Genomic DNA, 25279 nt, shown 5'->3' with positions numbered 1-25279 from the left:
ATGAAAATGCAGAAAATAGCCAGGGTTGGGGTCAATGCAGGACATGACACGCAAAAGAAGTAGAAGGTGCTGCCTCGCGTCCCCACCTCACAAACCGGGAGTCCAAGTAGCAAAGTTGCAAGGGCGGGGGAACAATGCAGCCCGCCCGGCCGAGGTAAATGTCTCAGTAAGCCGCATCAAATCACTTGGACTGCCGGCGAGCTTGGAGATTTTCACTAACATCAAGAAACAGGAAAAGCCGAGGCTGGGTCCAGATTCTCCAAGCCACAGGTAGTGAGTGAGCTCCTGAACGCGCTTCTGGCACACACGTGGAATTGATAAAGAAAACGTCTCCTCTCGAAGAAAGAAGCAGGAGCCTCGAAGGGGATTTGCAAGACAACACCCTTTATTCTGTTATATAACAACACAAAAAACAAAGGTTACAGGGACATTATAGTTAGGCTCAGAATTTACTTGTACAAAACCATTGAAATTCAGCAGTTACAGTAACCTGAGCTAACTATAACTTGCAATGCAATACTTATGACCTCACATATTACATCACTCATGGCAAGGTCAGTGACATCACTGGTGACAATACTGATGGCATCATCCAGTAATTGTGAGTGTTTTCTAAAAGTGTTAAACATATATACTAAGCTGGTACACAGGTTAAATTAGCATACTTTGCTAATCACTGATACTATTTCTAACATATATTATGTGAGTGACTGTGTGACTGTCTGTAACCGTGTGTGAGTGGGTACCTGAGTGACTATATGGGTTAATAAGTGGATGAGTGAGTAGTTGTATAGGTGAGTGAGTGGCTGTATTGATAAGTGAGGTGGTATGTGATTGGCTGTATGGGTTGGTGTATGGCTATGTGAGTGGCTGTATGGGTGGATGAGTGGGTGTGTGAGTGACTGGCTATATGGGTGACTGAGTGTCTGGATGAGTGGCTGTATAGGTGAGTATCTGGGTGTGTAAATGGCTATGTGAGTGAGTGAGTAGCTGTTTGAGTGTGTGTATGGGTAAGTGAATGGGTGTTTGAGTATCTGATTTGGAGTGTAAGTGGTTGTATGGATGTGTGAATGGTTGTGTGGGTGAGCACATGGTTGTGTGAGTGGCTGTATGGGTGAGTAAGTAGCTCTGTTAGTAGCTGTGTAGGTTATTGAACAGCTGTGTAAGTAACTGGATGAGAGTGGCTGTGCAAGTAGGTGTATGCGCAAGTGAGTGGGTGTGTGATTGGCTGTATGGGTGAGTGAGTGGGCGTGGGACTGGCTCTTTGGATGAGTGAGTGGGTGTGTGAGTGGTTGTACGGGTGTGTGAGTGGGTACATGAGTGGTTGTGTGGGGTGCGAGTGGTTCTGTAATTGATATCATTTGAGATGCCATCACTGATGTCTCTGACCATGTCACGAGTAATGTAATATGTGAAGTCATGAGTAGTGCATTGGAGGCACATGTGTTATAGTTAGCCCAGGTAACTATAACTGCTGAATCTCAATGGTCTTGGACAAGTGTTTTCTGAGCCTAACTATAACCATTGTTTTTTCCAGTGAATTTCGATCGTTTTTTAATGTTATTTCCTAACTATAATGTCTCTGTAACCTATGTTTTTTTGAGAATTTCAAATGTGTTTTTATTTTACTTTTCTAAATTGTAACCTGTAAACTTTGAGAGTTGGTATGTGAGTGGCTTAATAGGTCAGTGAGTAGGTGTGTAAGTACCTGTATGGGTCTGTTAGTGGGTGTATGGGTCTGTGAGTGGGTGTATACGTTGTTTTGTGGGTGTGTGAGTGGGTGTGAGTGTCTACATGGGTCAGTGAGTAGGTGTGTGATTGGCTGTATGGGTCTAGGAGTGGGTGTGTGAGTGGCTGTATGGGCTTGTGAGTAGGTGTGTGAGTAGCTGTAGGGGTCAGTGACTGGGTTTGTGAGTAGCTGTATGGGTCATGAGTTGGTATGTGACTGTATGGGTATAAGAGTGGGTGTGTTAGTAATTTTGAGGGTGTGAGTGGATGTGTGAGTGGTTATGTGAGCCAGTGAGTGGATGTGTGAGTGAGTGCATGTGTGAGTAGTTTTGAGGGTATGAGTGGATGTGTGAGGGGTCATGTGTGGGTCTCTGAGCATGCATGTGAGTACCTGTGTGGGTCTGTGAGTGGGTGTGTGCGTGCCTGTATAGGTCTGCAAGTAGAGGCATGAGTGTCTGAGTGGACCAGTGAGAGGGTGCAGGAGCATCTGAGTGGATGCATGAGTGTTTGGGTGGGTCTGTGAGTAGGTGTGAGTGTCTGAGTGGGTGTGTGAGTGGGTAAATGAGTGTCTGAGTAGGTGTGTGAGTGGGTGGGTGCCCGGGTGTCTGATTGGGCCTGTGAGTGGATGTATGAGTGTCTGTGCCACTGTCTGAGTGTGTCTGTGAATGGGTGCATAAGCATCTGTGCTGGAATGGGTATGTGATTGCATGTGTGGGTCTCTGAGTGGGTGTCTGTGTTGGCACATGAGTATCTGAGTGGGTCTGTGAGTGGGTGCATGATTGCCTGTGTGGGTGTGTGAATGGGTGCATGAGTGTCTCTGTAGGTCTGTGAGTGGGTGCATGAGTGCCTGAGTGGGTCTGGGAGTAGGTGTATAAGTGTCTGAGTAGGTGTAAGAGTGGGTCTGTAAGTGGGTGTATGAATGCCTGAGTGCATCTGTGAGTGTGTATTAGTGTGTGTAAGTCTGTGAGTGGGTGTATAAGAGTGAGTTAGTGTTTGAGTGGGTCTATGAGTGGGTGTGTGAGTGTCTGAGGGGGGTCTATAAGTGGGTGTAAGAGCATATGAGAGGGTGTGTGAGTAGGTACCTTGGTGTCTGAGTGGGTGTGTGTGGGTGTATGAGTGTCTAAGAGGGTGTGTGAGTGGGTACATGAGTTACTGAGTGGGTCTGTGAGTGGGTGTAAGAATGTCTGAGTGGGTGTGTGAGTAGGTACATGAGTGACTGAGGGGCTGCATGAATGGGTGCCTGGGGTTCTGAGTGGGATTGTGAGCAAGTGTGTCAGTATGTGAGTGGGTCTGTAAATGGATGCATAATTATCTGAGTGGGTTTGTGAGTGCATGTGTTGGTCTTTGAGTGGGTGTGTGAGTGTCTGTGTGGGTCTGTGAGTGGGTGCATGAGTGTCTGAGTGGGTCTGTATGTGGGTGCGTCAGTGTCTCTGAGGGATGTATGTCAGTACAACGCGATCATTTTGATCGTGCTACTTTACAACACAGTTTTCACAACGCAAGGCGTTACAATGACTTGCATTGGAGGGCGCTGGTTTGTGGAGTAATTACATTTTCTATTCCAACTCCAGCCCACGTAACAGTAGGGAAGGTGTTGGAATAGAAAATCAAACTATTCCTTAAGCAAGAGCGCCATCCAGCGCAAGTTGTAGTAATGACTTGCGTTGTAATGGCTGGGTCGTAAAGGTCGCGCGGTGTAAACACCGCGTTGTAAAGGATGTTTCCCGTCTCTGAGTAGGTGTGTGAGTGGGTCTATGAGTGGTTGTGTGAGTGGCTGAATGGGTCTGTGAGTGGATGCATAATGGTGTGAGTGGATGTGAGAGTATCTGAGTGGGTTTCTGAGAGGGTATATGGCTGTCTGAGTGGCTGTGTGAGTGTATATTTTATTTAATTTGCCAACAGAATTCGTGAATCTGCCGCAATTCACATGTGGTTCAGCACTGAGGGGCGCAACAGATTTGTGAATCCTCCGTTGTGGGAAAAAAACTGGTCTAAGCATTTTCTTCCTCATTAGAGGTCCCTCACAGGCCCCTATATTGTACCCAAGAAGTTAGGGTACCTCTACCCTGACCCCTTCCATTACTTTGTTGATTCATTTTTACCTCCGGCTACTGTTTCCTGATAAGTAAAATCCAACTGCAACTTTCTACTTAGTTTGCAGCCAAGTAATCACAGCATTGCTATTGGTATCTCTAGATATCTATATTTCATTTTCCATTAATATCTCAAAAAACTAATTAACAGATTTACTCCAAATCACACAAAAAGCATGCTTTATGGACCAAGAGCTTGCTGTCTGCTAAATTTGGTGTCAATCTCAATGGCAATTAACATGGGGATGCCCCGTTTTTCTCAGCCCCCACTTGATGAATCCCCCCAGAACGTTCAACATAGTAGCTGAACTCAGGTGTATACTAGTTAAAAAAATTGTAAAGATTCGTCAAATGGCGCCAAAGTTCTAGGGAGAAAAAAAATGTGCTTTCCGATGGAAACTACATCTTTAAACCCCTAGTCTTAATATACATTTTAATCATTCCCATCCATCCCATTATTAAAGGGACACCTTGAGAGTGGATAAGGAATTTTTATTTTTAAAATTGCACTCCCTATTTCACTGTCTTCATAAGAGCTCCCTGGAACATGGTCAAGCCCACCCTGACCTTTAGGAGTCAGGGTGAACTCGATGAGGAAGGATGCTACTATTAGAGTGAGTGAGGGTTACATAAATAAAAGGGTTTCTTTCCCTTCCTCACTCCCATAGGAGTGGTGCATAGGTGTGGCAAACAATACCCTTTCCCTTGCATAAGCGCTTAAACTTCAGAAGGGATACTTGTCGGTCAACAGTATTTGCCTTAGGAGGACATATCCCTGCATTCTTGGTTAGGAGGATCTCTCCACCCGTCAGGTGCTAAAAGGTTTCTTCTGAACGTCCAGTCCTTTATGTTTTGAGCTCTGCCCCAAAAACCATGCGGTTCAGCCAACTGCCTGTAAGAAATGGTAGCTTTAATTTGCCCTGCCTGGGAGTACAGGATGAAGGCGGACATAGCTCATTCTGAAGTCTGAGTCTGAAGTAGAGCGGGGTGTCACTGACATATTTTGAAGCCCATCATGTAAAAGAGCAGTATCAGAGCAATGAGACAATGTTAAAGTTTAAGATACTCAGAGGAAAGGCTAATCACTGGTGATGCTACATATTAGAAGACTAAAGACTATAGACAGTCTAAATATTTATATGCAACATTCATAAAGAGAATCCTGAAATTTTTTAGGTTAGGGTCCATATTACTGATTGGGTCCACTGACACTGTCAGGCACACTTTCTATAGTGTGCTCCCAATGCAGGCAGGCAGGAAGGAAGTACCCAGTTTTTTTAGAAAATGTGGCCTCGCTTGAGTAGGTTCAAAATCTTACACTTCACATTTGTGCTAAGGAGGACGTCAGTAATTCATTAAAAGATACCCATGTGGTTTGAAACCACAGCTCCATCTTTAGCTGCCAGTGGACCCTGTCTCATCTTCAAGGAAGAGCCAGGATACCCCAAGGGGTGGGTGCCTGCCTTGGAGTGAAGGTGCTGTGGGACCCCAAAACTGCCTCCCAAGGGGCACAATGACTATACATTATTTCTAATGTGGAACACAATAAGCAGCCTCCAGATAAATTATTTGCTCCAGAGCCAACATCTGTAATAAGATGTGGGTGCAAGAGTAAAGGTGATTGCTCATTTGTGACCACACCCTAATGCAAATGAGGGAATGCTCCTTTATGTTTGTGTAAAAAAAAAAGATGCTAAAAAGGTAAGTCTCCCATCGTTGTCTGACCACAAACTCTTTGTTTAAAAAAAGTAAGAAATCTGCAAGACTAGATCATAGCCAAAACAGTAAATAAACTGTAGTCAGAGAGCATATGGATTCTCAAGATTATAGTGGCAACCTTCTAAGCAAAGAAGTCAAAAGACTCTGTTGATATGCACTTTAATCGACTTAAATATAAAAAAATGTTTTTATTATTATTACCATATGTAATTACAATTTCATTGACACACCTAATGAATCATAGGGCCTTAACACTCAAAACATGTACAATCAGTAACTAATCAAATTCAATGATGGCTGCAAAGTGTGCCCTTTTACTAACATCAACATGTTCCAGGTTTAAGAGAACAGATTGAAGTAATTCCATTAGTAATAGTAAAGAAGATAAAACTATATTAAAGAAAATCTAGCTGAAGAAACTGTGCTATAATCATAAGGCTGGACATTGAAAACAGCCCTAACATACCTACAAATACTGGAACCACCTTACATTCCCATCAGGAATCTTTGTTATGCCTCCCAACAGTTTATACAACAATATCCATCCAAGTGGCAAAAACATAGAGGCCAATCCTTTAGAACTTTGGGTCTTAAACTGTACAACACCCTGGACACCCAAGTCAGAGCTGAAACAAACTATGAGGCCGATTACGATAGCGGTGAAACCGCCACGGGCAGGCTGCTAGCGGCGATTTCACCGCCATCGCCAAGCACTTTTCCACCCGCCATATTATGATGGCGGGCGGTGTGCTGGCGGGCACAAAGTCCGCCAGCCACGGGTCCGCCACAGGCAATCGTTCTGATTGCCTGGCGGACCCGGCCAGCATGTGCAGAATGGTGGCGGTGCCTAGCAGCCACCGTCCACCAAATTACAATGCTGCTGAAAGCCAGCCTTTCAATGGAGGGGAAACCGCCATGGAAAGGGTGGTGGGGATTAGATTTGGGGGCCCGTTGTATGCCCCCCTTGTGTTGGAGGGAAAGGTTGTGCACTGGGGGTACCCATGGTACCCCCCCCCCCCTACATTTTCCTGCACCAGGTGGCAGGCACCGCATGGTGTCTGCCACTTAGTGCAGGGAAACGCACAACATGCTTTTTTGGCATTGCGGAGAGTGCTGCAGCCAGCAGCACCCACCGCAATGTTAAACTTGCAGGATGTGAACCGCCATGGTGGCGGTCACATCATAAACAGGGGTGCCGGACCGCCGACTTACAGGCCGGTGGTGCAAGTCCCTGCATCAATGGCCATCGTAAACAGCCCCTATCTCTTCTTCAGGAAACCTCTAAAAATTTACTTATTCAAGAAATCATTTGCCTAATCCACACCCCATGTATCACAATCAAAGAATTAGCATTTAAAGTTCTCACCTTATACTGATGGACTCTGACAATCCACTGACCATTGTGTTTTACTTGGACTTACCTTGAATTTTGAACAAGTGCTATAAGGTTAATGCATGAGGGGGCGTGGCTTGGGCGCCGATGGCGATGGTCGCCTGAGAGCTCGGCTCCGGGACTGAGCCCGGGATTATCCTGTTAATCGGAGGCTGCGGGGCACCCTAGCCCCCGCATATCGTCGTTCGGCCCGACTGGACCCTACTGAGACACCTGGCACAGCCTGGACGGGTGGTGATCCGCCCGAAACTCGAAGTTTGTGGTCCCGAGGAGAGCGACCCAACATGGAGCCCGGACCTCTTTGTCCCCCTTGGACGGGACCATTAGCCTGGAAGAACGTCGCTGATCACAGCGTGCCCTCCGCTCTTTTGTCTTCCTGGAGAGTGAGGAGCTGGACTTTGCCCTGCTGAGACTCTGATATTGGTGATTGCGCCTGGACGGTCGGAAGCCCCTACCATAGTGAACCCCGGCACACGGACGCCTGGAGGTCCTGACGGTGGTGCCGACCCCCGACGCGGCGCTTGGCTGCATCCCCCGATCGACCCGATCCCATGGGAAGCACAACCCCCTGGCGCCACAAAGTCTCTGGTGGTGTGGGTGGCCCTCGCTCCGGATCCTCGTCAACCAGACGGGCCTGCCCGGCCTCGCGCCGAGTGTCTCCGCCTCCTCCCCAGCGCTCTCAGACGACACGGTGGCGGCGCGAGCCGAAACTGTGGAGATCCACCTGGCCCTGGAGAAGAGGATCACCGGCCCCCACCCCGAGGGCCAGCATTCGGGAGAGTTATAGCCGGCGCTCGCACTCGGTGGCACCTTCATCTGAGTCCACACTGTGCGCTTCCCGCGACATGGGGAAGCCGAGGGGGGCTAAGGGGACTACCCCGGCCGCCTCTGACTCGGAGACCCCGGACAAGGAGGGCCATGGAAACCCGGGAAGTGCTGGTGGCGCGCCGCTGCAGCAACAGTTTGATCGCGTCCTGGAGGCGATTGCGACCACACGCTCGGCCCTTCAGCAGGACATTGCCCAGGTGGCGACGAGCCTGGGCCTCCTCAGGGCGGATCACGGCAAGCTGTCGGACAGGGTCAAGGAAGTGGAAGGCTCGGTGAAAACCTTGGAGCCGGCGCAGCGAACCTTGGCCGCGACAATGAAAGATGCCCTAACCCGGATTTCTGCCCTGGAGCAGCGAGCGGAGGATGCGGAAGGCCGTAACAGGCGCAACAACATCCGAGTGGTAGGCCTGCCGGAGAAGATCGAAGATGGCGACATGGTGGCCTACTTGGAAGCCTGGCTCCGAGACACGGTGGCCCCGGAGGGCCTATCCTCTTTCTACACCCTTGAACAAGCTCATAGAGTCCCAGCAAGGCCACCGCAACAGGGCCGTGCACCGCGTCCAGTGGTGGCGCGCCTCCTGCATTTTCGCGACAGGGACCTCATCCTCAATGCCGCTAGACATAATGGCCCCTTCAAGGTGGAGAACAGCCAGGTGAACATCTTCCTGGACTACACCTATGAAACCCAACGCAGACGGTTTTCATTCTTGGCGGTCAAGCGCGAGCTCCGGAGCGAGGGCATCCAATACTCGCTCCTATTTCCTGCAAAGCTCCGCGTCATTGTCGATGACAAGACTCAATTTTTTGATACCCCGGAGGATGCCTGTAACTGGCTTGAACTCTATAGAGCTGGGAAAGATGGTTTTGCCTCCGCATCTCAGCCAACGGCGGAGCCGGGACAGCGACGGCGATCTACGAGGGTGCGGAGTCGCCGGGGCCGGTCGGGCGGCCCTTCTACTGTGGAGACATCGACGGAGCGGAAAGGAGTACTGGAGGTGTTGTCTGCACTGTCTGGTTCACGAGATGATACCATTGCGGAAGAAGAAAACCCTGGTGACGAGGGGGCATCGACGGACTCGGAGAACTCGGTGACAGATAGCATCAGCACACCGGTGATCACGCCGAAATCGGTTGAGGACCTTCTTGATGGACAGGGTTGACGGGGTGAGCTGCATCCTTTTGGGTGGGGGCCCGTAGCGGGGGTGGCGGGAGCCGATGGTTCAGCATGATCTCCGGAGAAGCGGGGGGTGGGGTGCCTTGCCTTTGCCCCGAGGGTTTCCGTTACTGTTACTGTTTTGGGCTTGTTTTAGTCCTGGTAGCCAGGGCATCGAGGGCCCACTGCCACCGCCCAGCCCGCACCTGGCCCTTAAGGCCTTCCTACGGTGGCGACCGTAGGATTAGTTGGGGACGAAGGGTTTTCTGAGGGCATGGTTTGGATGGGAACTAGATGGAGTTATTTGGGTCCTGTTCTGGGGAGGGTGGGCAGGGGTTTGGTTAACATAAGAGTTGTTGAGTTTTGGTTGGGGGAAATGGCCGCCATCAGTGCTTGGGTGATTGTTGTTCGCTCTTTGTTGGGACCCAGATGGGGAGACTTTGCACGGACAGTATGGGACAATGGCTGACGTTGCTAATGTGAAGTGTATTACTTGGAACGTGCGGGGGCTTCATACCATGTCTAGGCGGCACAAAGTCCACGCTTATTTAGTGCGTAGGAGAATACAAATGGCGCTGCTGCAGGAGACCCATCTGAACAAGGCGGAAGGGGCGGCGCTACAGCGTAGGTGGAGGGGGCAGGTCTTCTTCACGTCGTACTCCGCATACGCCAGGGGGGCGCTAATCTGGATTAGGGCTGGGGTTCCCTTCCAGGTCACAAACTCAGTAGTAGATCCAGAGGGGCGATATGTGGCCATCTCGGGCACTCTGGGGGGGAGGGACTTGAACGTTTGCTGTGTATACGCACCTAACATGGACCAGATTGCCTTCCTTTCTAGGTTATCGGGCTCGTTGGCCCACTTTTTCACGGGGCCCCTCCTGCTCGGTGGGGACTTCAATTCGGTAGTGGATGTGGAGGCCGATCGCTCGCACCCGCCCCTCCCTGATTCTCCGGTCCGCCGTGTGGCTAAAGGTCGTAGGGACTGGCAGACACGTTGGGGTCTGACGGATATTTGGAGAGCGCAACACCCCGACGCTAGAGACTACTCCTACTTTTCGGGCCTACACGAGTTGCACGTTAGGCTGGACGGGTTTCTTGGCTCGACTGAACTGGTTTCAGCGGCGATCCGTTCCGAATACTTGACTAGGACCATCTCGGACCATAACCCCCTCCTGCTGGCCCTTCGCTGGTTTCCGGGGGCGCCGGCGGTGCCCACCTGGAAGTTACGCCCTGAGATCCTCGAGGACACTGTATTCAGAGCGGACTTAGGTGATAAGATCGAGGAGTATTTCGCGTCCAACGGGGGCTCTGCGAGCTCGAGAGCGCTGGAGTGGGACGCTTTTAAGGTGGTGGTGAGGGGTTATTGCATCACCAAGAAGGTAGGTATGAGGCGGGTTATCCTCGATGACTTGGACGCGGCTGATCGGAGGCTTCGTGAGTTGGAACTCCGCCGCCCCGGGCACCCTGAACTCCAGGGACGCACGGCAGAGGCGAAGGAGGCGGTGGCGGCGGAGGTCGAGCGGCTGCGCTGCTTCGACTACAAGGCCTATACGGTTCGGTCCCTCGCAGAAGGGGATAGATCGAGCGCATTGCTGGCATGGCTGGCTAACCCTACGCGCCAGACCTCACTAACAACGTCCATGCGCATGGCGGACGGGACCATGGTGCACACTCAACCGGAGATCTTAGGCTGCTACCGGCACTACTATGATCAGTTATATCGCAGTCGTGCTGCCAAAAACCCTGACCTTCTCGAGGACTATCGGAGGCCCCTGGAGCTCCCAGCGGTGGAGCCTGACGTGGCGAAAGCCCTGGGGTCCGATATTGAACTGGGGGAGATCCGCAGCGCCATTAAAAAGATGGCGCGGAATAAGACCCCGGGTCTAGACGGTCTTCCTGTGGAATTTTACGCGGCCTATGCCGACCTCCTAGCTCCGAGACTGGTGATCGTATATAGAGAGGCGAAGAGGCTTGGCCGACTACCCGGCTCGATGCGCGAGGCCCTGGTGGTTCCCCTCCTCAAGCCGGGGCGGGACTCGACCGATCCGGCGTCCTACCGTCCCTTATCGATGCTGACGGTCGATTATAAGATTCTGAGCAGCATCTTGGCCTCGAGACTGCTGGGCCACATGAGCTCCCTGGTACATGAGGACCAGGCTGGGTTCATCCCCAAGCGCAACACGACAATGAAAATCCGTAGGTTGTTCCGCTTGCTGGGTGAACCGCTTGTGGATGCTCCGTGCCCGGTGGTCCTATCGGTGGACTTAGAGAAGGCGTTTGATAGCCTGGAATGGGACTACCTGCACGCTGTGTTGCGGCGGTTCGGCCTCGGCGAGGGTTTCATCAGGTGGACCGCGGTCTTATATACCTCCGTATCGGCCAGGGTTCGGGCGGGTCCGTTAATATCCTCGCAGTACCCGGTAGAAAGAGGCACGAGACAGGGCTGCTCGTTATCCCCAGTTCTCTTCGCGCTGGCGGTGGAGCCTCTCGCACTGCTACTCCGATCGGGGGCTCATTACAATGGCTTCTGGACACCTTCGGGCCAGCACCACATTTCGTTATATGCCGACGACCTGTTGCTCTTCCTTGAGGACCCAGTCGAGGCCCTACATGGAGCTGAGACGGCGCTCACGGCGTTTGGGGAGGTCTCGGGCCTACGGGTGAATTGGGCTAAGACATGCCTTTTCCCGGTTCACAGAGGCACCCCTAGTCCAGTCCTCAATAGAGAGCTTAGATGGGAACCTGACTGCTTCAGGTACCTGGGAGTGTATATCTATCATGACCCATCTGACCTCCTGGACGGAAACATTACCAGGTGTAGTCGAGCCCTACGGGGTAATATGGACTTCTGGGCTACGCTACCGCTTTCGTTGGCGGGACGGGTCGCTCTCCTCAAAATGGTGGCTCTTCCCCGGCTGCTGTATTATTTCCGGGCGCTACCGGTTTGGATCCCGCCAGCCACATTTAGGCTCCTACGGTCGATGATAGTCGGATTCCTCTGGGGCTCGGGCCGCCGAAGAGTGGCCCTTAAAACCCTGATGAGGCCGAAGGCCGAGGGTGGGCTCGCGGTGCCGGATTTTGAGAAATACTATCTGGCGGCGCAGCTCCAGACCCTCACCCAGGAGATTGCCAGAGAATTCCGAGGCCCGGAGGACAGGAGAGGTATAGGGATGGCCAGGCATGTCCTATCCTTCATAGCTCTACGCCAACGTTTGACCTTGCAAGACCTGACGCTGGAGGAGAAGACCATTCGCCTGTGTTGGAACCGGGCCCACGCCCGGGGCCAATTGCGAATACTGTATGCGCCTGAAATACCATTGGGGATGTTGACGGCCTTGCCCCATGGCGGTGATTGGTCACGATTGGCGGACTGGGAGGACGCGGGGTTGCAGTTGGTGGGGGATCTTTATGAGGCTGGGGTATTCTTGCCCTTTCAGGAGCTCATTGACCGCTTCGAGATTCCCCGTGGAGACTTCCTGTTGCACTCGGCCCTGGTCCGAGTGATCCAGGCGCACTGGAAAAGCGGTCAGGAGGAACCTCCTACGTCTCCGGTGTGCCAATACGTCATGATGTCTGCGGGCACGGTGAAGGCGGTCACCTGCCTCTACGGTAGATTGATCAATGAAGGGCTGACCCCCCTTGCGACCCTGAGGGCCCGTTGGGAGGCAGACATAGGCAATGAGATCCCGGAAGCGACCTGGTCTCAACTCGTGCGACGAGCTTGGAAGGGGACGCGCCACGCCCGTTTTCAGTTGGTCCACTATTATATACTCCATCGGGCATACCTGACCCCGGCGAAAATCCAACAGTACTTCGCCACGGGCTCGGCAACCTGCCCCAGATGCCCGGCGCCGGAGGCAGACCTCCTCCATATGTTGTGGGCCTGCCCGGGTTTGTCCTCTTACTGGGTGGAAGTAGGAAAGACCCTGACGGAGGTGACGGGGAGACCCCTATCGGTCGATGCGGCGGTGGGACTTTTGCATTGGTCTCCACATACCCCCAAAAACAAAATTTCCAGTAAATTTATTGATTTGGGGCTTCTTTTGGCCAAACGAGAGGTGACCAGGAACTGGAAGGCACGAGCTGGTCCGACTGGGAGCAGGTGGCACAGCGAACTCTTGAAGTGGGCGGCGGGAGAAAGCACGCTGAGATACCAACTAGCTGGGAGACAGCGTAATGAAAAAGCACAGGAGGCAGCGCTAGAATGGGAGACACTAGTGCAGGCCCTCAGGGACTATTGCGCCCCCAGCGACTCTGATAGCGAGAATGCAGCGCGCCCCGAGTCCCGATAGGCAATTGCGTTTTCTGTTTCTGATGCGCTCCTCTTGGGTCCTCTCATGAATCCTACTGCGGCTGCTACCACACACTGATGGCGGGGTTGGGTTGGGGAGGGATTTCTTTGTAATTTAGTGTTTTGTGGGTGGAACTTTCTTTTGGGTTTTGTGGGCTTGTTTAGAAAAGCAGATGACGGACAGTGGATCATCCGGACCAGCTTTGCTCTCCTGCTGAGCCCCCACTGGATTTTGTCGCCCGACCTTTGGACTGGGCTGAACGTTTGTGTATGAAAACATGCTGCGGGGGGTAGGTGGGATGCAGTTAATTGATTTTATTGGATTTATGATACTGGTCATATATGTAACAGTTTGCTGATTCCTGCAATAAAAATATATTTCACAAAAAAAAAAAGGTTAATGCACGATGACATCCAGTAGTCTACAAAACACCTAAATACATAAACAGAAGTCAACAATGCAGTCTTTGGATATTTTACTTACTTGTTACCACTTCAGATACATGACTAAACATGCATTGAACTGTCTTGTCCTCTAAAATAGACGAGTAGAAAGGCTTCCCTTTTGACACACCGGACCACCAGCTTGGGACTTCACTGACCCCTATAATAGCATTGAAGGCTTGCTTTAAGGCATCTTGTGCAGTTTCCAATGGGGGGTCCATCACAATATTTGGGATCTTAAATCTCATTATTAATTTGAACCTGCAAAAAAACACACCATTTTCAACAAAATGATTAATGCAAGAAAACCATAGTTAATGATGCCAACTGTTAAGACACACTTGTTCTTGTCCTATGAGAAGTCCTATCTCTGTCATAAAGGATTAACAACAGATCAGACGCATGAGTTTTATTATGTAACTTTAAAGCACCTATGTCTTGTTTGGAAAATGATTTTTTTATCACTCTCGACACCATTTAAAGATTGAGATTAATTCTTTCAGAATACTGTCAACAAACTGAGGTAAAGAGGTCCAACCATGAGAGATGGGAGCGTAGAGGCTGTGTTATTATCCTTGTAATGCTGAAAGGGTCACCTTTACATGGACCATTTTAGTGCAATATATTTCTAAGAAGCAGAGTTTTCTTTCTGGACATTAGCCTGGATACTGTTTTAATGAATAAGGCACCCTATGTCTAGGGAAACAAGTTTGTTGAACAAGGTGTCTACATCCTCCTCCTTGTTATGGTATCTGACGTTTGAGTCCTAAATATCCTTGTTCTAGAATAGTGTGATAAACAAATGAGTCATTGCAAAAATATTGTGAGACATAACATCAAAGGGTAGTATATTGTTTTTCTTTCTGTAAATATTATTAATGTTAAATTGTAGTATACTAAATAAATATGGTATTTGATGTAGTCAGAAAATATTGCAATTAGAATGCTTTTTATTATAATTTTAGATAAGACTGTATTTTGTTTGTTCTTTTATGCTATTTTTTGAGAGGTTGTGGGTTATTTTTTAGGTTTGGGTAGGTAGTGTTTTATTTTTAAATTATTGTTTAGTGTGTATTTTTATATTAATTCTATTTTATAAATATTATTTACTTATAGGTAATGGAATTTTGGGGTTATATCTTGGGGGATTTTATGATTCGTTTTTAAGGGTTGTGAGGGTTATTGGGAGTTTGAGTGGGTGGTGTCTTACTGATCAGAACTTTTAGGTTTGTTGGGGTGATGAAATGTAATTAAAATATTTTTTTTTCAATTATTTTATAATAAATATTTTAGGAAGCATTTCTGGGGTACATTTTTTAAATTTTATAAACACTTATTTATATTTTGTCATTTATTTTAATTAAATTCTTGTGAAAATTAAATTGAGATTCTTACATTTTAGGTTTAAAAATACTTTTATTTGTAACATTAAAAAAGAATTAAAATTATTTAAAAAGTATACATTTAATGATTAAACAATAATAACATGAATAAAATATTCAATCAGAACAGGTGAAAAAACATAACAATGCAGTATACACTTGTAAAAGGTAATTAAATAAAAATAAAGTAAAACCATTAGATATATCTCCAAGTATAGAAATTATTGTGCACATCAAAATTAATAACACTATCTATAGAAAAACATTTATATAATATCAGTTAAAAGCAAACTATTTAAGAAAACACAATAGGCGATTTTAAGCAATTATAAATATTACATTAATATACTGCACAAAAACATGTTTAAATATGCTTACAGTGTATTGCAAGTATAATTTTTATATTTCTTTTTCTTATATTTCTTATCTTTGTATACATTTCAAAAAGTATACATTTTACCTTTTTTTTAAATGTTTATACAAATTAAAATAATATTTTTAAATGAGCTACAATGTATGTGTATTTTCCTTATGGTGCCCCTTTTTTTCAAAATAACTCTATTGTCACGCCTTTTCTTTATGCCATTGCCTAGTAGAAGTTGAGGGATAGGACTGCAGGTTCCAGTTTTCTCGTATCAAAAGAAAGTATGTTTTGTATGTGTTTGTGATGAATAGGTTGGCTAAGCTTAGTTTTAGTTATTTTAAGTGTAAATTGTGTGTTTAGATGAATTGGGTAACATATATTTGTAGTAGTTTAGTGCATTATCTATGTTGGATGTAGTATAGGAAGGTGCTTGTTTAATAATTCCTGTGTATTTTGGAGTTTGTAATAATTTGGACATGTTAGTGAAACTACATTTATAGACATTTCAGTTACTTATTTTTATGGGGTGGATATGGAAATATGTAGTGTTTCCCAAACTGTGGGTCATGACCCACTGCAGGGATCATAAGCTGATTTTTGGTGAGTCTCCAAAGTCCAGGCAATAAATAAAAATGCTCTAAATTCTGTATTTATCATGTCACATTTTCTCAACTTCAATGACATAAGTCGAATGTCAGGCTAGGGGCCTGATTACGATCTTGGTGGATGGGATGCTCTGTCACAAATGTGATGGATATCCTGTCCACCATATTATAAGTTACATTATATCCAATGGAACTTGTCATACAGCACATAGGATATCCTTCCGTTTGTAACAGAGTATCCCATCTGCTAAGATCGTAATCAGACCCTTTGTCTTCTTCTGCTTATTTTTTTACACGTATATTGGTGTTTACAAATTCCTCTCACTTTGCAGGTAGAGAAAAAAAATAAAGTGAGGTACTTGACAATCCAGCTAAGGTACATAAAGTGTAAACATAACACAATGTAAATATCTGTTAATTAACTGTACACATTCTGCAGTTAGCAACGCAAAGTTAATCAATATTTTGGGTAGTTCTGAAGTGTGAGGAAAACCAAGATTTTAGTAGGATCAGAACAAATCAAGACACTTTACTTGGTGATGCACAATTAATAGTCACTGAAACTCGATTTTCACACAGTAATAATTCTGTGCAATATCGTTTTTTCTATAAGACTGTATGTCTGTGCAAATTCAGTGACCATTTCAATGGAAAATGTGCTGTCTGCACATAACAATGCACCACCTTACAATGCTTTATTACATTTAAAAAACTGCCCTCCTCATGTCCATTATAGATAGGTGAGTTGTGAAAGTTTGTGCTGCTTAAAAGTTGGCTCTAGTTCTAAAAGGTTTGGGAAACACTGGTGTATCGTTTTTATATTACAGGTCCCAAGAGTATTCACTTTGGAGTTACTTCATTACTATTTTTACACTTTGGAAAATGTGCTGAAATGTTTTGTTTTTTATATGCCTTATTATTATTATTCCTATTTATGGTTTTCCAGACATTTCCTTTAATTTTTTTAAATCATTTTTTAGGTTTCTGAAGTTACTGATGGATTTGATATGGAACTATATATATATATTTTTTAATTTCCGTTTTTTATATAACTTTTCTACTATCTGCTGTTAGGACTGGCCTGCTTCGATTGTCTATAGCATGAGAGCTTTTTGCCTATATTATATATTGTTTTTTCTAATGTTGGTATATTTTTAATGTAAAGTGTTATCATTAATATGCTTATGTTTGTATGTTATTGGGTGTTCTGTGTATATCTCAATAATATTGTTTGTAATGTTTTATATGTCTTATAGGCTCTGTGTTGTTCTTTTCGTGCAGATTTTTTTTAGATAATTTCATAACATTTTTTACCTATTTTTTTTATATTTAATTCAATGTAATAGATGTGATTTTAAAGTATAAACCTTTTAATTATATATGTTTTAAAGTTGTGACATACAAGTACTCTGAACAGACAAAGAGGCAGCCCTGGACTACTTAACATGTCTGAAGATGTGCATTGACTTTGGAACCTACTTGAATGTGGAATTGAAAGTTCATTCTTCCTATGTGACTGTTGGTTGGCTGTTTGTTTTTTAGTTGTGAGTGCTAGCTGATACATCAGATGTTAGTCTGGAGCTTACATTTTTTTTCTATTTAGTTGCTAAACAATGTCAATGTAACATAGTGAAACATCAAAGAAGCATCCAAAATGAAATAACATTGAGCAACAAAATAAATGTTACTACGTGGACAGCACTCTTTTCTGGTCACCGTTTGCGATGTCGGGTGGAAACTTTCCGCCTGACACGACTCATAATCAGTACCCACTGACTCGCAGTCTGCGGTCCTGCCCGCCCAATTACGATGTGACTGAATGCTGTTTGCTTGCATTCCCATTGTTTCCTATGGGAGCTTGTGTTACGCCTGACAACCGGCCGTAACACAAGCTCCTATGCGGAAATGGGGTGAATGTGGTGAACCCTGCTCCCTGTCGCAGGCACCCCACGGTGCCTGCCACACAGTGCAGTATTTTACAGGGGGCCCCCCTCACCCCTCAAACGGAGGCCACAGGCTTGAGGTGGCCCTGCCAGGGGCCCCCAAAGTCACTTTCTGACAGCCTTTTCGTGTCGTAGAGGCCAAAGCGGAAAGGCTGTTGGAAACCGACAATCCCGAGCTCGGAAACGCTGTCCATATAGGTGCACGCTGTGTTTCCGACTGACACAAATCCTCCGAGAGAAGGTCAGAACTGATTCGGAATCACCACACAGTTTACCTTCCAACCATGAACATCGTAATCAGTCTGGAGGATTGTAAACCACCTGAGTCAGTCGGTAGAGAAGAATCTGACTGTCGGGAGGAGGCTTTCCACCCAACATTGTAATCGGCCCCTAAATATCTTTAAGTAGGATATAAATATTTATCAATAAGGTAGTAAGAGCATGGGACAAGTCAGTCAGTGTAATCAGAATTTTGAGAAACTCCCTCCTAGTGCTAGAACCAAAAGAGAAAGCCTTTAATCTGGTAGTGGCAAGCAAATTCTAGATGAAGTATCATTGACTGACCAGGTGACAGGGGATTAGGCTAGAGATTCTAGAGACCCCATGTTATAAATTAATCTGAATCCCAAACAAAATACCATCACAAAATCCATTTAACAGGTTACACACCCTGAACAAAAGAAAGGGAAATAAAAAACGGCACACAAGCACAGAAGAACATTTTGCCTCCATCGTAAAAAGACGTAATGAATGAAGGAAGCTGTTCTACTACTGACCTGCATCGGAGAGTCTACTATATTAAGGAGATACTCCACAAATTCTGAACACTAACAAGTGAGAGGGGCCTGATTCATTTAAGTGGATATTAGTTTGTACATAAAGAAAATGCCACTCAAGCCCATTACCCGTCGTCCTTCCAGCAGCTGCTCTCCTGGCCTCTCCCCCTTGCCGTCCCGGCTCCAGCCTCCCAGCTGAGCTTCCCTCCCCCTTCACTATATAATGGCGTCCGCTCGAGGGTGAGCAAGCACAATCTCCGACGTCTGGTCAGGGACCTGCCCTCTCCCCCAGCAGCTCGGCCGTTGTTCTGCTGCCGCTGAGAGGTGGCTAATGGGGGTTCGAGCCTTCCCTCTGCTGTTCCTGTTTTGCCTCGTGGCGTTCATTGTGCCCGCTTTTGTCTGACTTTTGTCTGACTTCCTTGTGTGAGTAGCCTGTATCTTGTAGCACTGTTCATCTGTTTCATTGTCCTTTTACTGTGCCTTTGTTCATTTGTCTCATTGACCTTTACTGGGCCCTTGTTCATTTGTTTTACTGTGCCCTTGTGCCCTGTGTCCTTGTTCATTGTACATTACTATGCCCTTGCCGTTCTCTTGTTGCCCTTCCTGCCCCTGCTCCCCGCAGCCCCTCCTTCTTGCTGTCCCTGCTCCTACCTCCCAGCTGAGCTTCCCTCCCCCTTCACTATATAATAGCGGCCTCTACGCGGCCGCACAGTGGGCGCTCCAACGGCGTGCCGAATACACGCCCATGTGAGCCCATCCGCAACCCGACTACGACCTGCGCCAGCGACCCTGGATCTCTCATCATCCACCACTATGGCTCCACTGCCCTCCTCGCACTCAACCCAAGAAGAAACATCAACTGCGAGCTGCCCACGCCGAACACAACCCAATGCCAGTTCTCATGCTGCTACTGCCACCAGAGCTTCACCACCCGCACGGGCACCAGCCACTGGCCAGACACCAACAGCACCGAAGCCCTGTAGTGCACCTTCCTCAACGTGCGCTCTCTGCACAGACATGTCGTAGAGATCTGGGACCTCATTGACACCCTCTCGCCAGATGTCGCCTTCGTCATGGAAACCTGGACCAACACCTCCTCTGCTCCGGAAATCACACCTGCCATCCCTGATGGATACAAGATCCAGAGAAAAGACCGACCAGACCACCCAGGAGGAGGACTCCCCATCGCACACATAAGCTCCCTCCGACTCACCACCTCCTCGACCAGCGACCTCCCAGTTCTCCACTGAGCACCTCCACTTCCAGATACAGACCAGCCCCAGATCCACACTTTTGTGGCACGCTAACATACAGGCCCCCTGGACCTCAAACCGTGTTCACCACAACCATCACCGACCTCATCGCACCGTACGTCATCGCCTCCACGGACTAAATACTAATCGGAGACCTCAACTTCCACCTCGCCAACCTCAATGACACAAACTCCTCCACCCTCCTAGACAACCTCGCCAACCTCAGACTGAAACAACTCATCTCCACCCCATCCACAAGACAGGACACACCCTCGACCCCATCTTTGATGAAGGCAAGAACATCCACTTCAGCCATACCACACAACCCCCATGGACGGACCACCACTGCCCACAGAGAAGGAACTGGAGCAAGGTCACAGAGGAGCACCTCACCCTCCACCCTAAACCTAATGCCCTCCACTGTTCGACTGACGCCAACCTAGCAGACAAAGAACTACACAGATGGATCGCCAACTGTGCAGATGAACTCGCACCCCTCCGAAACCCGACAGACAATGCCCCAGGAAGGCCACCTGGTTCACCGCCAATCTCCAAGAACTCAGGTGCACTTGCAGACGTCACGAGAAGAATTGGCGAAACAGCAAAACAGTGGAAAACTGGACCAACTACAAGAACGCCATTACTGAATAACACCAACTCATCAGGTCAACCAAACAAACCTTCATCCAGAACAAGATCTCCACCAACGCCAGCAACTCGAAGAAACTCTTTGGCATCATCCAAGAATTCACCAAACCCTCCACCAAGGCCTCAGACATCACCCTTCCCTGGACCTCTGCAACAAGCTCAGCTCGCATTTCCACCTGCAAATCAAGGTCCTCTACAACAACTTTAACGAGCGACCTCCGGACTCTGAAACCACTCCCTCCTCCAACACCACCAACCGAACCGCCATTTCCGCCTAGACCCTAGCCACTATCGAAGACACCGAATCGACCATGAAGGGCATCCACACAGGAGCATCAACGGACCCCTGCTCTCCGCATATCTTCCACAAAGCCGCCACCGCCATCCCACCAGAACTACAACGACCCATCAACACCACCTTCATAAATGGCACCTTCCCCGATGACCGGAAATGCACGGAAGTCAAGCCCCTGCTCAAGAACCCCTCGGTAGATCCATTGAACCCCAAGAACTACTGACCAATCTTCCTCCTGCCTTTTGCGACCAGTGTCACTGAGAAGACCCTCAACGCCCAACTAATGAAATTCATCGAAGAGAATGCCATCCTCAACCCCTCCCAATCTGGACTCCGAAGCAACCACAGCACTGAGACCACCCTACTTGCCGCCTCAGATGACATCCACACGCTCCTCAACCTCATCCTACTCGACCTCTCTGCTGCCTTCGACACAGTTTCCCATCACATACTCGCCACCAGAATCTCCTACGCCGCTTTGAAAGATATGGGGGTCCAAATACAAATGGTCAGGGACCTTGTGTAGTTTACTAGTTTTAGGCACAGTGGTCCCTAAACGAAAGTAATATACAACAAAAAAGATAAATATAGGCTTAATCAGTGTTATATTGGAAGCTGTCCAGCCGGACAGTGATTTTTTTAAATTCAATTTTAAAAGAATTAGAACTCAAGACATTAAAGTGGGACACAAGCCTGCATCCTACTTAACATATAATACAAACAATGAGTAGCAGAAAAGGCTCAGGCAGAGGGATTTTTTTGTATGTTGCACATTCTGATATCACAAACAAAATGTGGTAGGACACCATTACACGTAAACAATACCTAATAGGAGAGTGTATATGCTGTACATTAAGTTGACAGCGTTTCGATCCCTTCTAAGCAAATTCAGTTCATCATCAGGACATTTACATTAGCATGCCTGAATACAATTGCCTAGTATCCGTGCAGGAGCAAAGAAGATGCGCCACAGGGGCAGAAATACGCCCGGGCTGAGTAGGAAGTAAAGGGCATTGAAACCGATCAGAGTTTCTGGTCAGTGTAGGTCGTCCACTTCCAAGTACAAGGAATGATGTGAACCGCATCTGCGGTAACACAAGTGGAGAGGTGAGGCGGGGTCAGAGTTGACCTAATTAAGGAACCGCTGTTAACACAACGTGCTTGCATAGATGCTGGCTGCAAGGAAGGGCTTTCTCCTACATTGGGGGCAAGACCTGGAACGAGCTCCTGATCGACATCAGACACGCCCCCTCTCTGAACATCTTCAGGAAGACGCTCAAGATCTGGCTCTTCGATTGAACGGAGCTGCTCACCGCCCTCCCCAAGCACCTTGAGAGCCTCACAGATGAGTAGCGTGCTTACAATCCCCTGATTGATTGATTGATTGACTGATTGAAGCCCTATCTTTTAAATAAATTTGGGTGCACAGCTATTTTAAATTCCTTCAATCACAATACACCTTAGGCAGACAAGCGTTAACTTTGATGAAAAACATATTACACCAATCTCTGCTGGTTCCCTCCATCTACCTGCTCAAAGCTGTGCACTCAGCTTTCATAAAGCAGAGAAATTATGCTATGGTTACAGGTTCTGTGAGAAAGCCGCTGTTAGGGAAGCTCTGCACAGATCCATGCTGTCAGGGAATGCTGGTGATTAGGATTTTCCTGCCTCTCTCTGGTCTGCATAGACTCAAGAGGGGGAGGAGAAGGTGGATGAGATGGAAGATTGTCATCTGACATTCCACTGCATAGTTTGAGTCTCTGGAGACCCCAGCATGGCAAGGGAACACATGGGAAGTGAATCTTTCCCTTTGTGGTGTAGAAGCAGTTTTTTCAACTGAGGTCAACTAATAGTAGTGAATAACTGTTTTTAGAAACCAGTGCCCACATTAATGACTCTCCTTAAGAGTCATACGCTATGACATATTTCTCCTGCTATCATTTTTCGTGCTTTCCATTATTTGTGAAATACTTTGATGTGGATGCAATTTTTACAAATAAAAACATTCCTGCTCTTCTGGATACTGTTGACTAGTACATGCCACATGTGTGACTGCAACAGCATTGATTAGATTATTATATTGTACCTTAAATCCTGGGGGGTTTCCTGAATCCCCTTTCCAATCTCTCTCAAGGGTGGGCGAGATGAATGTGGAGGTCTTGTCTTCTTCTCGTTAGGAGCTATTAATGTGTCAGTGATACCACCTTTTGTTGGGGCAATCTGTAGTTCATCTCCCAGGATACTTTCGGAGTCACATCCTACCACATGGGCCAAAAGAAGCAAAGACCGGCAGATACTGATACTAACAGCCTCGTACACTTGATCACAGAAGTATTCTGGAATGCAAAAGACAATATATATATATATTTACATTCTACTCTCATGGTGCAATAAACAAGGATCTTCCTGTAATGCCAAAGCACCATGTACAGACATATAAAACACAGGCACTAATATGAAATTGACATCACAATATCTCTGATAACCACCTAAATAGGCTATATATATCATGAGTGACACCTAACTGCTTTGGTTGCTTCCTGTTTAGGGCGGTGTAGGTCACAGATATTTTTCATTTTATGCTCCTATACAGAGATAGGTGCTAGGCTAATAACTTTGGGCAAACTCTATGATGCTAGAGCATCATACCACATGTCATACCTTCATTGAACCAGCTATGGGAGGAAGTTTATGTGTGTTCAGACATACCTAAAACCTTGTCGGTGATCTTCTCTGGGAAGTCATTTGTGGTATTAGTCAGGGGGGCTACTTCTGCTTGCTGGGCTTTAATTAAGGTCTGATGCAACCTTGAGTAGGATCCAGTGGTGGCAGTCTTTACAAGAGCAACAGTTGAGCTACTTCCAGGCTGAGCATCCTTGAAAGTCAAATAAAGAAAAGTCATGAAGAACATTTTCTGATATTGTTATTGCATCCAAATATCTAGGGAAACATTCTACTTACCTTGATACTTTTCAACATTGCCATTATGTCTAAAACTGCATCATGAACAATAGCGTTTAGATTCTGCAGTTCGATTTTCTTCTTGACCAACATATCTGTAATGAGTTGCACAAACTCTACAGGATCCTGAAATTATCAGAAGAAGTCACATTAAGCCAAAAATAGCCCTATCACAGTTAATACTTACGAAATGAAACTTTGAAAATTGAAAACACTGAAAGGAAAATGCTGAACATCCAAGTGAATGTAGTGCTATGGCTGGGGTACCAAAATGGTTCTCAACGCGGGCAAAATTAACAGAACTTTCTATATCCTCCCCAGATCACGCTAAATCATTCCAATTCTTATGAATCTAAACAAGAGCGGTTTGATGTAGAAATTTTTAATTAAAAAAAATCACATTTTACAAATGTCTTACTGTCTAGTGATGGATTGGGATAAACAGTAGGGTGCTGCGGACACATGACCAAAACAGAATATTTGTGATGCGTTACTAGTTAGTAGGCCAAACTGAAAGGAGGTGGTGAGCAAGGCAGGTGTAGTACTGGTTACCCTCCTCTGTAACATTAGCACTGAGCTGGACTTTATAACTTGTTCAGAGTAGGCACACATCCTAGTTTTCACCATGGATGGGAATGAGTGCACATAAAGGTCCCCAACTCATTCTTTAAATTGCAAATGATACTCCTGCCTCAATCTGGCTCACTGGGTCTCATCTAATGAATACATTCATCAATAAGATTCACAAAGAGCTGACTTTGTTCCATACATAGATATTTATTCTCAAGGTTTACCAGATACTGACGTGCTGAGATGTGCTGAGCTGAAAGCATTTATACAGCACACATGTCTGGGTGCTGGTCTGCCTTCTTCCAATAATGGGCTAATATGAGAACAAAGGGACTTATTGCGAGTTTTTGTGGAAAGGATACTGTACACAGGTCCTAAGACACTTAGGAAACAATTATAGATTTAACAGTTCTTTTATATCTGATAGTGGATGGCTCTCGTCACAACCCTGGTAGAAGTGAGTTGCAGATCTCAGCTCCAAGTTCTAGAAAGCCTCCAGTTCCCCTCTCCACTACCCAAAAGTTAAAAGGAAGGGCGCTGGGCATAGCAAACCTGTACCAGACGATTCCAGAACTTTAAATCACACTGTAGAATGTTTTACTGTAGATATTTTGCGAACTGACCTTTGCAAGCAACAGGGAAGAAAAATGAGAATGAGAATGCTCCCCCTTGCTGCAGACAAGTCTTGTCTATTCGGCTCAAACACCTAATTAGCTAATGCATTTTGTGCACCTTGCAATTTTTCAACAAGTCTTTAATAACTTATTTATTTTGACAGCTACCATCTTCTTGTATTTTTCATCACCTGAGATTTTATTGTTCATTACTGGATA

General features: G+C 46.7%; 1 protein-coding gene across 1 annotated transcript in view; it reads right to left on the bottom strand.

The window, feature by feature from the left end:
- The window catches only part of LOC147707531 (dynein axonemal heavy chain 5-like), a 1425553-nt gene that overhangs the window by 1072255 nt on the left and 328019 nt on the right, over positions 1–25279 (bottom strand). The window contains exons 17-20 of the mRNA XM_086925656.1: positions 23877–24002; positions 23625–23790; positions 23002–23251; positions 13690–13910 (exon numbers count right to left, since the gene is read on the bottom strand). Of these exons, the coding sequence (XP_086781782.1) occupies positions 13690–13910; positions 23002–23251; positions 23625–23790; positions 23877–24002 (763 nt within the window). The remainder of the gene's footprint in view (positions 1–13689; positions 13911–23001; positions 23252–23624; positions 23791–23876; positions 24003–25279) is intronic.

The sequence above is a fragment of the Lissotriton vulgaris genome, chromosome 6 (genome assembly GCF_964263255.1).
Source record: "Lissotriton vulgaris chromosome 6, aLisVul1.2, whole genome shotgun sequence".
In the NCBI taxonomy this organism is placed as follows: Eukaryota; Metazoa; Chordata; class Amphibia; order Caudata; family Salamandridae; genus Lissotriton; species Lissotriton vulgaris.
Note: the sequence above shows the minus strand (reverse complement) of the source record. Positions and strands in the feature narration are given on the sequence as shown.